A 16684-nucleotide genomic window follows, 5' to 3' on the forward strand; every position below is an offset into this window, starting at 1 on the left:
AGATTTTTTATATTTAAAATGAGATGTTTATCCTGTATTTGATTGTGTTTATCTGCAGTTAGTTACACGAATTCAGTTATTGGATGAAATCGGATAGGGATGAAATTGTTTAGGGATGAACGGGTTTAAGAGTTTTAAGAGTTTAAGAGTTTAAGAGTTTTTAAGAGTTTTAGTCAAATGCTTTATAATATAGTATAGATATATATATATATACACACACACAAGTGATTTCCTGAATTATAGTTTGTCTATAATTTGAATAAGGTTTTGTATTTATTTGTAAATATTATAATTATCATAAACGTAATATATATATAGTACCCCATAATTATCATGATTATACTTTTAACACATAATAATTATTTAACAATCAATGATGACATAATTGGGGTTTTTGGTAAATAGAAACATACATATACTTTGTATGCAATCCTATATGTTTACATACTATTTGACAATATTTTTGTGTGAGAGTGTTGTAGACATATAAAAACTTACAATAATTTTTTTTTTTGAGTTTTTGTTCTTTACAATTTATTGTTGTTTTTATCATTTACACTTAATAGTAAGTCACTAACAAGTTAGCCTCAAAAATGAAAACAAAAACATCAATGGATTTTTAAATAACGGGGTCAAAAATCGTAATTAAGATAAAAATCGCAATTTTTCATAAATTACTAGAAGGGTACTCGTGCAATGCATCGAGACACTTTGATTTCAATGTTTTGTTTTATTTTTTATCTATGTCGATATAATACGATTTTATGTGGTCTTAAGGAAGCGATAATATTTTTATTTTTAAATAAAATATAAATTTGAAAATATCATATAAAATTTACAAAAAATATATTAATTTTAGTATCAAATTAACTATTTAAAAGTTCTTATTTGTGTATTTTATTGATTCAAAATTTTTATAGGAATGGGGGTTATCCCTGTATATTCTATTTCTCCTGTCTTATTGATCAATGGTATAATTTAATTTATTGTAACGAAGTAACTTAATTTAGGTTTAATAAAAAAATTATAAATATAATAATTAAGTATTCTGTTAGACTTAATAATTATTCTAATTATATTTTAGATTTTTTATATTTTAAAATGAGATGTTTATCTTCTATTTGATTATATTTATCCGCAGTTAGTTACACGAATTCAAACATAAAGCTTTAATAAGTTGTACTTATACACAATTTACTTATAATCTAAACAGTAATTCATATAGTATAGATGGGAATGGAAATTGTAGTTTACGCTGTATTTTGTAACATGTTCTCTTTTTGTGATTAAATAAAAGTCCTAAACACTTAACCAACCATTTGTTGCTTCCCAACATTGACCCACTCGCATACCATTGATCGACATTGGTCACCATCTCCGGCGTCGGTTTCTTCACCACCATCAGGTCCGACGACCTTTTTCTATCATAATCATTTTTTCTCTTTCTAAACCATCTCCTCCCTTTGTTTCCTGCCCCTATTTCTTCTTCCCAAAACCACCATTGCAGCACAAGGACTTCAACTTCTTTCGGAACCCCTCGTTTTCGTCGGAGAACCTCACTCCCTCCCCATGTTTCTTCCTCCCAAGACCATCGCTTGTTGGGATTTAAGGAAGCTGACTTTAGATAGTTACGGTTTGATTTAGTCAAATAATTGAATGTTCCAGAAGCTTTAGGAACTGTTATTATCTTTGATTTAGTAGTCTTTAGTTCCTGATTTTTAGTAATTCTGTTTTATTCCCGTTACCTGTATTCGGCTATAAAAAGCCTCATTCGTTACCTCAATAAAATGCAATCAGCTTTGATATTCTCTACTGTTCTTAACAACTGGTGTCAGAGTGACTCAAGAGACCCAGATTGCAGATCGTGGGTGGTGAGAAACAGAGCTAAGAACCAAGGATAGTAGATCCTTATCTTTATTGAAGGGAGCATCAAGTGATAGCAGATCATTGTGCAAGAAACTATGGCTTCTTCCTCCGGAGACAAATTAGAGAAAATTTTCCAACCTGCAATTCCTAGATTCGATGGTTACTATGACCATTAGTCTATGCTAATTGAGAACTTTCTCAGAAGTAGGGAGATGTGGAGCATGATCGAGGACGGGATACCATCAACACCGACAGCTGCACATACAAGTGATGCTCAGAAAAAGGCTGTTGATGATGCCAAGTTAAAGGACATGAAGGTGAAAAACTTTCTATTTCAAGCTATTGACAGGGAGATCCTTGAGACCATCCTTGACAAGAGCACTTCAAAGCTTATTTGGGAATCCATGAAGAAGAAATATGAAGGTTCCACCAAAGTCAAAAGAGCTTAACTTCATGCTTTGAGGCGGGAGTATGAACTATTCTCCATGAAAGATGGAGAACGTGTTGATGCCTATTTAGCCAGACTATTGGTTATTGTCAACAAAATGAAAGCTAACAGTGAAGTTCTGAGGCAAGCTACTGTGGCGTCTAAGGTTTTGAAATCTCTTCCCCCTAAATTCAATTATGTAGTATGTTCAATTGAGCAGGCCGACAACACTGATACAATGACCATTGATGAGATTCATAGCACACTTTTGGTTCAAGAGCAACGACTACTTGGTCAACAAGAGGAGGAACAAGCATTGAAGATTGGGGAGGAAAAGAGAGGGCACTGGTCTACTTCTAGAGGAAGACGAGAATCAAGGGGTGGTTATAGAGGAAGAGGCATGTCTATGGGAAGAAGATCGTTTAACAAAGCATTGGCGGAATGCTACAATTGTCATCGATTAGGCCATTACCATTATGAATTCCCTGACAATGAGAAGAAGGCTAATTATGCTGAAGATGATGATGATACTGGAGAGATGGTGTTGATGGTTCATTATAACATCAGGAAGAAGAGAACAGATCATACATGCTTTAATGTTAATGATGAGGCCTCACAAGATCAAATTTGGTTTATTGACTCTGGATGCAGTAACCATATTAGTGGAAACAAGGCTTGGTTTTGTGATCTTGATGAGGATTATAGGCACTCTGTGAAGCTCGGCAACAACACAAGGATGGAAGTGATGGGAAAAGGGAATGTGAGGATGCATATCAATGGTATCACGCAGGTAATGACTGATGTGTACTATATTCCTGAGTTAACTAGTAACCTACTAAGTGCAGGCCAGATGCAAGAAAAGGGAGTAGCAATTCTCATCCAAAAAGGTGTGTGTAAGATATTTCACCCAAGGAAGGGACTTATTATGGAATCCAAGATGAGTGCCAACCGCATGTTTATGATCAATACCAATGTGGTACCTACTGAGCCTACTTGCTACAAGACCACCAATGAAGATCTCAYRCACCTGTGGCATTGTCGATATGGGCATCTAAGTTACAAGGGGTTGAGAACATTACAATTTAAGGGAATGGTGGAAGGCCTACCTAGCATCAAACCTCCAGTAAAGGTGTGTTGAGACTGCGTTTCCGGAAAACAACAACGCGACTTGTTTCCAAAGCAAAGCATGTGGAGAGCCACTCGAAGGTTACAACTAGTTCACTCAGACCTGTGTGGACCGATAAATCCTGAATCTTGCACCAAAAAATGGTATATTGCAACGTTTATAGATGATTTTTCTAGAAAATGTTGGGTATTTTTCCTTGTTGAAAAATCACAGGTACTCCACATCTTCAAAAGATTTAAAACCATGGTGGAGAAGGAAGCGGGTACAACCATCATGTGTCTCCGAACCGATCGAGGGAGGGAATACAATTCTGCTGAGTTTAAAGAATATTGTAGCTCAAATGGAATTAAAAGACAGTTAACTGCTGCCTACTCTTCCCAGCAAAATGGTGTGGCGGAGAGAAAGAACCAGACCATTCTCAACATTAAGCGGAGTATGTTGATAGCAAAGAACGTTCCTAAGAAGCATTGGCCCGAGGCTGCTGCCTGGACCACTTACCTTCTTAATCAAAGTCCCACCTTTGCGGTCAAGAATTCAACACCTGAAGAAGCATGGAGCAATAAACGACCTGAAGTGTATCATATTCAGGTCTTCGGATGTGTTGCTCATGTTCACGTGCCCAAGCAAAAAAAAGCAAAACTTGATACAAAAAGTGTCAAATGTGTCATGTTTGGCATCAGTGAAGAATCCAAAGCCTACCGACTATATGATCCCAAAGCCAAACAAATCATCATTAGTCGAGATGTAATTTTCGAAGAAGATAAAGAATGGGATTGGAAGGATAAAGAAAGCAGTGATGGCAGAAGGCTGTTATGCGATGATGAAACGTGCGAAGGCAGTGATGAGCCAACTCTAGCAGGTGAAATGTGTGAGGCAGCAGATAGAGAGCTAGAAAGAAAAGAGGCAGCAAATAGAGAGCAAGAAAGAAAAGATGCATCAGATGAGAACTCAACTGTTACCGAAAGTCAAGGAAGAACATGAAAGGCACCAACCTGGTTACATGATTATGTGAGTGGAGAAGGGGTTGTTGAATCGGATGAACCTGTAAGTCAATTTGCTCTTTTTATGTCACTATCTGATCCTACTACATTTGAGCAAGCTAACAAAGAAGAAAGGTGGAGAGTTGCCATGCGTCAAGAAATGGATTCCATAGAAAGAAATGGGACTTGGGAGCTGTGTACATTACCTGAAGGAGTCAAACCAATTGGGGTGATATGGTTATATAAGACAAAGCTTAATGAATCAGGTACGGTCGATAAGTGCAAAGCACCCTTGTAGCCAAAGGATATGCTCAAGAATATGGAGTAGACTACACTGAGGTGTTTGCTCCTGTGGCAAGGTGGGACACAATCAGGTGTATTCTTAGTCTAGCTGCTCAAAGGAACTACACAGTTTTTCACCTTGATGTCAAGTCCGTATTCTTGCATGGAGAACTCATGGAGGAAGTGTCTGTTGAGCAGCCTCAAGGCTATCTAACACAAGGCAAGGAGGATCACGTATATAAACTCAAAAAGGCTTTGTACGGACTCAAACAAGCTCCCTGAGCTTGGTACAGCAGAATTGAAGCTTATTTTAAGAAGTCCGGATTTGTCAAATGTCCACACGAACATACACTCTTCATAAAGTCGGACCTTGAAGGTAACACTCTCATTGTGTCATTGTATGTTGATGATCTTATAGTTACCGGGAACAAGATTGACATGATCGAGAAGTTTAAGTCGTCCATGAAGTCAGAATTTGAAATGACGTAATTGGGGATGATGAAGTATTTTCTAGGAGTCGAGATCATTCAGAGCAGCTCGGGAATTTTTATTTGCCAGAGAAGGTATGCAAGAGAAATACTGGAAAGGTTTAAATTGGGAGCATGTAATGCAGTCCACAATCCAATTGTTCCTGGAGTTAACTTTGGTGAAGAATGAAATAGAAATAAAGGGGAACGCAATGATGTATAAACAAATGGTAGGGTGCCTAATATACCTGTAGGCCACTCGACCTGATTTAATGTATGTTCTCAGCTTGGTGTGCAGATTTATGGAGAATCCATCTGATTCTCGCTTTCAAACAATGAAGAGGGTGTTTAGGTATGTGAAGGGAACTCTCGAGTTTGGCATCTGGTATAGGAGAAATGGGAACAACAAGCTTATAGTATTCTATGACTCAGATTATGCAAGAGATGTGGGAGATCGACGAAGCAGATCTGGTTATGTTATGCTGCTTTCAGATGCTGTTGTGTCCTGGTCCTCAAAGAAGCAACCTGTATTGACCCTTTCCACCACTGAAGTTGAGTTCGTGGCATCTGCAGCATGTGCTTGTCAAATTATATGGCTGAGGAGAATTTTGGAGAATATTGGTTTGGTTCAAGAAGGTGCAACCATTATCTTTTGTGACAACTCCTCAATAGTGAAGCTGTCCAAAAATCTCGTGCTGCACAAACGAAGCAAATATATTGATATTCGGTTCCATTTCCTACGTGATCTAGTAAATGATGGAACCATGGATCTGGTTCATTGTAGCACTAATGTCCAAATCGCTGATATAATGACTAAGCCCTTGAAGTTGGACACTTATGAGAAACTAAGAAAGATGTTGGGAGTTTGCTCTGTATCAGATATAAACTGAAAGGACCTTCAGTTTAGGGGAGGACTTGTTGGGATTTAAGGAAGCTGACTTTAGATAGTTACAGTTTGATTTAGTCAAATAATTGAATGTTCCAGAAGCTTTAAGAACTGTTATTATCTTTGATCTAGTAGTCTTTAGTTCCTGATTTTTAGCAATTCTGTTTATTCATGTTACCTGTATTCGGCTATAAAAAACCTCCTTTGTTACCTCAATAAAATGCAATCAGCTTTGATATTCTCTACTGTTCTTAACACGCTGCAACATAGGGACTTTGTCTGGGTTAGGTCTAGGTCACAAGAAAAAATGGAGATCAAGATCAACATGGTGGTGTGGTGATGACGAGGGAACAAGATGGGTCTGGATCATCAGTAAATGGTCCCTGCATCTGGGTCACCAGAAAATGGTGGCCTTAGAAAGGGATATCACAGTTGGAGAACCTCACCGTCCATGAATGGTGGCCTTAGAAAGGGATATCTTCGTAAGACCATCGCTGCAACTTAGGGATTTTGTTTGGGTTACCAGAAAATGGAGATCAAGTTCAGCACTGTGGTGGTGGTGGTGATGAGGGAACGAGATGGATCTGGATCACCAAAAAATGGGAGGCGGGGGTTCACTTGACTTTGTAAATGTATATGGGTGGAATGAGGCGGGAAATGGAAAAGGAGTTGGGGAAGCCGGAGACGATGACGACCCTCAGAAATGGTGATCGGAGAAATATGTATTATAGCACTAGTAGCTACTCGCGCAATATAGCGAGATACATCTTGATTTTAATGTTTTATTTTATTCTGTCTCCGTCGATGTTATAATACGATTTTATGTGGTACCGAAAAAACGATAATGTATTTATTTTTTTGAATAAAATATAAATTTGAAGGTATCATAAAATTTTGAAAAAAAATATATCGATTTTTATATCAAATTAAATATTTAATATTTTTTTTTTTTGTGTAATTTCTTTAATTCTATTTTTTATTATAAATTTAATTTAGATGATATCTTTAAATTTATATTTTATTCAAAAATAAAACGATTATCGCTTTTTCAAAATCACATAAGACCATACTAACATCGACTGAAATAAATAATAAAATTAAATATTAAAATCAAGATATATCTTGTTGCATTGTGTGGGTACCCTTCTAGTATTTAGTATAGATAATAATATAATTCTTTTATAAAGATTATATTTAATATTTTGAATTCAATGATTATCCTAAATATATTTTAGATTTTTTATATTTAAAATGAGATACTTATCCAGAATTTGATTATGTTTATCAGTAGTTAGTTACACCAATTCAGACAATTTACTTGTAATCTTGAACTTTAAGTAATATGTATCAATAAACAGTACATAATGCTTTAAAAGTTGTTTTTAAGAGATTGAACCAAATGCTTTATAATATAGTATAAATATGTGTATATAATACAATAATATGTAATATATATATATATATATATATATATATATATATATAGGGTTGGATTCACATGAGACCAAAGGTTTTTCGTGAGACCCGTAAGACCAATTTATGTTCATTGATCAACTTTATAAGCTAATGATCTAATGGTCTAAAGTTGCATGGTGACAATTTTGTAATTATTGAGAAGTCTCGTGGCGTTTATGAATGTTCAAGTTGTCAGATTGTAGATCTAATCCAATAGTTGGGAATTGGTCTTATGGGTCTCACAAAAACATTTGGTCTCACATGATCCCAAGTCTATATATATACATTTCTTAATTATGATAAAGACAAAAGTAAGGTGAAAAGACTAAACGTATTAAAGGTACCAAATCTATATTTATTTTGATTTTAGGACCAGTATGGATAGAAAGTGTAAACCATAGGAACCAAATCCATAATTTACTCTAATTACGCCAATGCTAATATCAATCTTTGATGTGAATAAATTAAGGGTCGTGATTTGGCGCTCCCTCCTTTTAAACGGATGTAACGCACTCGACCAATGTTAGATGTTTATCGATTTGTTTTATCAAAAGAATTCAACACATTATAATTCTCACTACATATGTTTATACTTAATGTTTTATAGATGTATTTTTCTTGAACGTTTAAAAAACTTTATTTAAATTTTTATAAAATAATATATATACACAAGCTTGAGTCACGTGAGATCAATATGTTTTTATAAAACCCTTGACAACATATTTTTACATTTGAAACTTAACAGCAAAACACTGTAAATGTAAAAAATCTAAACATTCACAGTAAAAACATAGTGAAAGTTATTTTCAAAACATTTTACTGTAAAGTTTTAAGTGTAAAAAATGATAATACGTGTCTTACAAAGAGAGTCTAATCTCACTTATCCCAAACCAAGATATACATGCACAATACATACACCGTTAGGGACCAAATTTGTAGTTGTGTGTGAAGATATTAAAGGTAAAAATGAAAAAACCATGGTGAAAACGTCAAACACGATCTATTGAAAAATTTCCCAGAATTAAGCTTGTGACTTTGGTTCTTCAAATGCAACTATTGTTGGATTGATAATGGTATGAAGGCGCACCATTACATTCCATGTGCTTTCCTTCCATGTCTGTTGTCCCACAAATTTATCACAGCTTTCTCTCTCCAAGCCGACATCTTTCTTGTGTTTAGGAGCTAACACACGTTTCTCCCTCTCATTTTGCCTTCAAATCCACAAATCAAATCACACTTGATTCAACTCCGTTACACTGATTTTGTTGTTTTCTTGAAGAAGATCAGTGAAGACGGGTTGCTGATTCTTGATTCTTTTGATGGATTTCTCTACAAATCGCAACGTTGGTTCTGCAATGATCATTGCTTATCCAATTTCCGAGTGATGTGATGTGTTTTACGTGCTATTGATCCATTGGAGGTGAATTGCGGATTCATAATCTTGATAAAAGATGCGCCGGCGGGCTGCGGACTACCGGCGCCCCGTTCGAAGGAGGCTTTCAGTTTGGATCTGGGTCCTTCTCGGTTTATTCTGTATTGCTGGATTTATTCTCTTAGTTGTTCTACAGAATCAAGAATATGAAGATCGGGTGGAACAGCCTGTATTGGTAAAGATTTTATAGCATAACCCATATCATATTTTTGAAATTTCATTTCTGCAATTCCAATGTTTGATGGGTTTCATTCATAACCTTTACCAGTTGAAGCAATTCTAAGTATCTTGATCTTCATTGTTTTGAAAAACCCTAGGTTTAGGTAGGCAACCAAAATGATTAGGATGCATCTTCAGTTTATGGAGGTCTAATTGAAGCAATACTATTGTGTTTTGCTGCATTCATGGTATCTTGAAATATAAGTTCTTCATATATTAGTATCATTTATTGGCAGATCAGCAAGTTCTTATGAATGTATCTAAGATCTTTGGTCTTGGATCATGAAAGTCATCAGGATATTTAAAGCATATTTACTTGTAGGTTGAGATCAGCTGATAGAATTTATCATAGAACAATCATATGGACCAAGTAATTTGGAGCCCAAAACATGATAAGCCAAGATAAACAGAAAATTTGTAGCCAGAAGGGTCCATTTAGGTAATTATAGGAGGATCTAACATGGCTAGGTGCTTTGGATTTGAGACAGTTGACTTTGAATTCCTGGGTTGTAGTCATAATCTTTAAGCACTGCCATTGTTACTTCTTTGAGGTCATTAACTTTGAAATTGTTTGAATCAAATAGGAAATAAGGTGTCCCATTTGTAGGTGTCTGTTAACTTGTGAAGCAGATTAAAACCGGCTCAACAGTTCTGTAGTGTTTTCTGTGGTTTAAAGGTAAAAAAACTGCAGTATTTGTGTTATAAACCCGTTTCGAGATGGGTGATCTCCAAAGAAGAGAAGGAAGAAGGAAGACTGATAACTTTCTGCATTGAAATCAAATAGTAACCGTACAAGCAATATGTAAAGCACCATGACCATGATGCTAATTTAACTACTCCTAAATATGCTCCTAACATGCCTTAACATAACTTCCTACGAACTGTCACTTTAAGAATGCAACACAATTGACTCATGCATAAGTATGACAAGGAAATAAAACAAATAAAAAATAGCAGCTACACAAGAAATAAAACAGATGCTAAACATCCATGTTCGTATCAATTTGCATCTTAGCACTCATTTTCTAACATGGCATGTTGTCACTAATAGGTCAATTTATGAGGGTGTGTTTGGTGCGCGGGCAGGATTGAACTGGCGAGGATCAAAGAATTGTAGAAGGTTTTAAGGTTTTAATTTGACATGAGTAATTTAGCAATTTATCTATCTTGTCCCAATCTCATTGATTTTGGTGGGACAAAGAAAATGCATTATTGTCCCATTCAAGTCTTGTCCTGCCCTGGTCTAATTGTCGTGCCAAACATGGGAAAACAAGTTTTTTGTTCTATCCTGTCCCGAGTACCAAACGCACCCTAATAGATAAGGACATGAAATCGCTTATTCTACATGGTTTTCTAGAGTCCCCGTTTGGTTGCAGGATTGGAATGGATTTGGAGGGATTTGGAATTGAATTCCATTCCAATCCCATGCTTGGTTTAAAGGATTTCATGGATTTGAAATCCCACAAACATATGATTTCAAAATCTCACAAGGGTGGTTAGTATTTCACGGGATTTCGTAGGATTTCTATGTAGTAATGTTTTAGAATATGTTAAAAACATTAGTTTTGTAATAATTAATTAATAAAAACGTAATTTAATTATTTTTATAATTATTTATAATTTATTTTTATAAATAATGAAATCCAATTCCATTCCAAATCCTATAAACCAAACACATTAAACATTTCAAATCCTTGCGATTTCAAATCCTTCCACGATATCCAAATCCCTCAAAATTATTCCATCAAACCAAACGCCCGTACTAGGGGATGGGCATAAAAAGTTTGGAATGATTTACTTATGTTTCATGTTTCAAAAATCTGTGGTCATTAAGGATGATGTAATTGTGAGTGGTAGAATAATTATTTCGGCTTCTATAGCTAATAATTGGTTATTTTCTTGGATTGCATTGTTTATTCCCGAGGGGAGAATCCTAATATGTCAAGGGTTCAAACCTCACCAAAGATGAGGAGGATGTGTGAGTTTATTTGTTCTATTTGCCGTATATAAAAATTATATGCTTCAAAAAAGAAAATTGTAAGGGGGGTTCTTTTCATCCTTCTCTCATGGTACTACTTTGCTATCGTCGATTCTTCTCCTTGTTCTTAATATCTTGGGCATCTCACTTTTCCATGCAACGCATTCTTTTACTTATTTTATTGATTTTTATTTAATATGAATATTTTTCCCTCTCTCACATTATAGACCTTAGGCCAGCAAGCCAAGACGAATGAGACAATGCTAACGGTACATCCAACACTCCTCAACTTGGATCAAAGAGAACAATCTTCTGACAAATTGTTTTTAAATGTATGGCCTTCTGACAGACTTAAGAACTCCCTGCCTAACAGAAGAATGCCTCAAAATCTGTAAGAAGGTCATTCTCCTAAATAACCCGGTTTTGTTGCTTGTTGATGCTCAAGAATTGACAAAGCAATGTGCCCAAAACCAGAATCTTTAACAAGAGACAATCTGCTTCCATTTGGTTGATTCTCTTACGATTCATTAGTTTATCCAATTCCTAACTCATGAAGCAAAACATCTGGTCCATGTCATATTAAACGAGATATTGTATGTTGGTTTGTATTCTTTTAGGACATAGGATATTCTCTTACAAATGTACATGGACCGGTGGTAGAATGTCTAGAAATGGGACCCAGTCAGCATTAGGAAAAAAGCCTGATCCTTCTTCGGTGAATGCCTGAACTCTGTAGCAACCTTGGTTGGAATACACTCGAAGAGGCCTTGAGATATCTCAGGATCTGTCTGAGGGCTTGACTGACATCCTACTGAGGTAAATGAAACTAGGATTCTGAAATAATCTAAATAAGATGTAGACTCAGAAGAGCATAGAGAGAGGCTAATATGGATCAGACTCCTGAAAAACCTCATTCTGATATTTATGTTTGGTAAAACCATTATGCTCACACATGATGAACATTCATCCATAAAGTCATATTGTTTGGCATCGTGTTGCATGATTTTTATAGAAGCATTGCATGGTCATGAAAAGTGGGAGCTATTTTGTTAAAGACACTCAACTAGTGCTGAAAAGGTCTCGAAAGTATGGTTGAGGCCTTTCCTCTGGCTCAAGATGCAATGAGACTGTCTCCTAGAAGACCCCCGGCTTGCAATTTAGGACAAAGAGTTAGAAATCATAGCCAGAAGCTACATTTTTGCACTTCTTTAAAGTTAATTTATTATTCTTATATATATACTGTATAGTGAACCTATTTGATGACTCTCAACTCTCCCCCAACTGCAGTCCTGCAATCACTAGTATAATCCACCCGCCTCCAAGAACTCCTATCCCCCTGGAAAGTACTAATGTCTCCTATATGTGGTCATGCCCTCAGAAAGTACTCGCGCCCTTACCCCCTTGAAGAAGCGGCTATTCGGGCCTATGGAGGCTGGATTGATGGCTGGTAAAGACTGTCCTCAGCAGCAATTGAACCCACATGAATTTTATTGAAAATAAAAAAAAAATATGAAAGCAAACAAAACGTTCGGTCGGCTTTAGAAAGGCATCCGTCTCTCCTATGATGCCTAAATTATTCCAATCAACTATCAAATCAAGCATAATACGTAATATCTTAACCTTATAGTTCCTTTTTTATAAAGTTGCTTAAGTATAAAAATACTATTGTTGCCTCATTTGATTATGGAATACTAGTGATGCCTATTTTGATTATGCAAATACTATCATTGCTTATTTACTAATTAAGGTGGAATCCCGTTTTTGTCCCGATTAATCTGATAGATTCCGGGATCCCAGTTTCTCCTTTACATCATGTGACCATAAGAAACATCAAAGATTCAAAGTCATGCCCAACAGCTTCCATCATAAGAGATCCAGGTTTAGAGCCCTTCAAACCCCCTTTTTGCTGCCCAAAATAGGAACCGATATCTAGCCTAAAAAGGGACTCGTATTCAAGGCCCAGTAAGTTGAGGTCCCTTGTTCGGCTCACCCTATCTTTTGATACGTGAGCCTAAGCTTATGTCCTCAAGGCTGTGTCCTCCCATTATTTTCTGACACATCTCTCTGTCACTCCCCTCTTTCATACTCTCTTTTGATACAATGGCTCTTGTAGCAACTCATTACTACTATACAGCAGACCTCATTGTGCTTCATCAATGCTTTTGCCGCTTCAGCCAACATGAGTCCAGTTGACACTGTTGGCCCAATCAAGGGCTCTTTTGGAGAGCAATATGGTTGTTCTACATTTTTTCACATTGTATCAAAGCCAAAGTCTAACACTCTAGGGACTTGACACTCTGGGGCAGTTTATGTCTGTCTAGCCTCCATTTGAAGGGGCGTGTTGGAATCTTACATCAGCTAGACTTGGATAATTTCTCCTCAATATATAGTTGGACCCCCCCCCCCTATTTATCTTCTCAATAATATGGGGGTGCTACATATTCTCATATGATATTTGAGCCAATGTCTACCACTCTAGGGACTCGACGCTCTGGGGCAATCTGTGACCGTCTAGCCTCTGTTGGAGGGAGCGTCTTGGAGTTTCACATCTGCTAGACTTGGATTATTTCTCCTCAATATATATTGGAGCCCCCTTCTCTTCTCAAGGGCTCTTTTGGAGATTAATTTGGGGGTTCCACATATTCTCACATCACTTGAAATCCCCTTGTGAGCTGTAAACATCCATGCTTCCTGCTTGTTTTTCCTTGTCACTGTTTTCACCAATCCCCTGCTTTGCTCTGCCTTTGCATTCAAATCTGAAGGAATGCTATTCCCCACGACAGTCCGTTAAGTTTTGGGTCTCGACAATCTGAAATGGCAATTCTTCCTGGGAAACAACAAAACTGTGGATCTTAACTCTTTGATGTCTACCTGTAGTTTTCTATTTCAATTTGTTGACCTTCTTTTTGTTGCCTTTTTGGCCCCGAGAACGAGATACCCTATACCAAGTTTGATGGAACCAACATGTTTTTATTTGCAAATAAAAGAAAACACAAATGTAAACAAAAGTTAGGATGCCTCGTTTAACCCGATCAATTATCAAATCAAGAATAACACATAATATCCCCTAATCCCCATTTATATAGTTAGTGAAGTATGGAAATACTATCATTGCCAATTTTGATTGTGTAAAGGCTATCGTTGCTTCTTATGCTAAATACTCAATTGGTCATTTTGCCTCACCACTAACAGTCTAACACCATCCAACCCTTTTCAGGAGAGAAATGCTGGAACTGTACAATTTACTCATAGGACGTTAAATGTAACCGAGGAGATAGCAAATGACGCCAATTCGTATGCCAGACAATTACTAGAGCAAATGACACTTGCAAAAGCGTATATAGTCATTGCAAAAGACCACAACAACCTTCATCTTGCTTGGGAGTTGAGTTCAAAGATCAGAAGCTGTCAGTTTCTGCTTTCGAAAGCCGCCATGAGAGAAGACCCAATGACACAAGATGAAGCCGAACCACTCATTAGAAGTCTTTCAACTCTCATTTTCAAAGCGCAAGATGCCCATTACGACATTGCAACAACAATCATGACCATGAAATCTCACATCCAAGCTCTTGAAGAGCGTACAAATGCAGCCACTGTCCAAAGTACATTCTTCGGACAGTTAGCAGCCGAAGCACTGCCCAAGAATCTTCACTGTGTTAATGTAAAGCTTTTGGCTGATTGGCTCATAAAGAAGACACTCCAGGAGGTTACAGATGAGATCAAGAGCTCCCCAAGATTACTTGACAATAATCTTTATCATTTCTGCTTATTTTCAGATAATCTGATGGCGGTTTCAGCCGTCGTCAACTCCACAGTCTCAAACACCGACCACCCAAAGCAGCTTGTGTTCCACATAGTTACAAATGAGGCCAACTATGGAGCCATGCAAGCTTGGTTTGTTAGCAACGACTTTAAAGGGTCGATAGTCGAAGTGCAAAAAGTTGAAGACTTGACTTGGTTAAACGCATCTTACTCGCCTGTTGTTAGAAAACTAACAGAAGCCGACTTGCGTGCATACTATTTCGAAGGGTCTCAAGAACTTAACGACGAGCCAAAGTTTGGGAACCCAAAGTATGTATCTTTATTGAACCATCTTCGGTTCTACATCCCTGAGATCTACCCTCAGCTTGAAAAGGTCGTCTTTCTTGACGATGATGTCATCATCCAGAAAGATTTGACTCCTCTTTTCTCATTGGATCTTCATGGAAACGTAAACGGAGCAGTTGAAACCTGTCTTGAAGCTTTCCATCGATTTTATAAGTATCTAAACTTCTCTAATCCAGTCCTGAGCTCCAAGTTTGACCCGCAGGCATGTGGGTGGGCGTTTGGTCTGAACGTCTTCGATCTTGTGGCATGGAGAAAGGCTAACGTGACAGCCACGTACCATTACTGGCAAGAACAGAACGATGATGGAAGCTTATGGAAGTTAGGAACCCTGCCACCCGGTCTATTGGCTTTCTATGGGCAGACTGAGCCACTGGACCGGAGATGGCATGTGTTAGGGTTGGGTTATGATGTGAACATCGATAACAGGCTCATAGAGAGTGCAGCTGTGATTCATTTCAACGGGAACCTGAAGCCGTGGCTGAAGTTTGGGATCGGCAGGTACAAGCCGTTATGGGAACGGTATGTGAACCAAACGCACCCCTATCTTCTTGATTGCGTTACGAATTGAGAGGTTTAACTGTAGAAATTTTTGGCATTGGGTTAGATGGATGTTTCCAAGTTATTCTTTTCTCATAAACAAGATGAAAGAAAGTGTATTATTTATCCATAGAAGCAAATTTTGTGTAATAATCTATCTTGATTCTTTAAGACTTTTTCTGGTTATACCAGTTCTACTTCATGGCTATCGTTCAGTCGTTGTGATCAACCTGGCATGGCTAGAATGACGATGAAAAACCTACTACTTATCGTTTTAAGACGAGAAATCTTCATCTGAAAAGGAATTTCGTGTCCACTGTTCGATCGAAAGAACGTCGTGTTACGGGTTATTAGTGGATTGTTTGTAAAGATACAACAATGAATCAACGTATGTAGAACAATTATATACGGGAGGATATAAATGATATTGATAGATCACAAATCTATCAATCCAACGGTGGAGAAAGAAGAGGGTGGTTCACTACAGATATGATCCACCAAAATAAATAATGCTGGTAAAGAATAGAATATTGAGGGTGTATTCTTTTACAGGACATCCAAAACCTACTGACTTGTCATTATTTAACACGTTAAGTTATTATATTTTTATTAATTAATATATCTAAAAAAAATGTAATGAATCAAAGACCACATCTTTGAACAGAGACACTTTTATAAGAAGAATAATAATTATAGGAGTGTAGTTTATAATATCTAAATACTTTATTGTTAAATATTAATTGATAAAATATGTTAAACTCGAGCATCAACTTTTATATGTATATGCAACAAGCAACAAAAGTTAAAACTTGACGAGAAAAAAAAGTTAGAAAACATACATATATATATATATATATATATATACTTACAAAAAAGTTAGAAAACATACATATATATATATATATATACTTACAAAAAAGTT

At 36.6% G+C, this 16684-nt stretch overlaps 1 protein-coding gene across 1 annotated transcript; it reads left to right on the forward strand.

Moving 5' to 3' along the window:
- Positions 1–8567: 8567 nt before the first annotated feature.
- LOC112508511 (probable galacturonosyltransferase 11) lies at positions 8568–15929 on the forward strand. Its single transcript, XM_025113151.1, has 2 exons — positions 8568–9096; positions 14336–15929. Exons 1-2 carry the CDS (start codon positions 8941–8943, stop codon positions 15791–15793), a joined length of 1614 nt encoding a protein of 537 aa, XP_024968919.1. The 5' UTR covers positions 8568–8940; the 3' UTR covers positions 15794–15929.
- The last annotated feature ends 755 nt before the right edge of the window (positions 15930–16684 follow it).

The sequence above is a fragment of the Cynara cardunculus genome (assembly GCF_001531365.2).
Source record: "Cynara cardunculus var. scolymus isolate 2C chromosome LG 3, CcrdV1, whole genome shotgun sequence".
Lineage (NCBI taxonomy): Eukaryota > Viridiplantae > Streptophyta > Magnoliopsida > Asterales > Asteraceae > Cynara > Cynara cardunculus.

Bases quoted from the DNA above. Each gene is read 5' to 3' on its own strand.
- LOC112508511 (XM_025113151.1), top strand. From the start codon at position 8,941: ATGCGCCGGCGGGCTGCGGACTACCGGCGCCCCGTTCGAAGGAGGCTT. The intron at 9,097-14,335 runs GTAAAGATTTTA...AACCCTTTTCAG, and splicing joins GGGTGGAACAGCCTGTATTG to GAGAGAAATGCTGGAACTGT.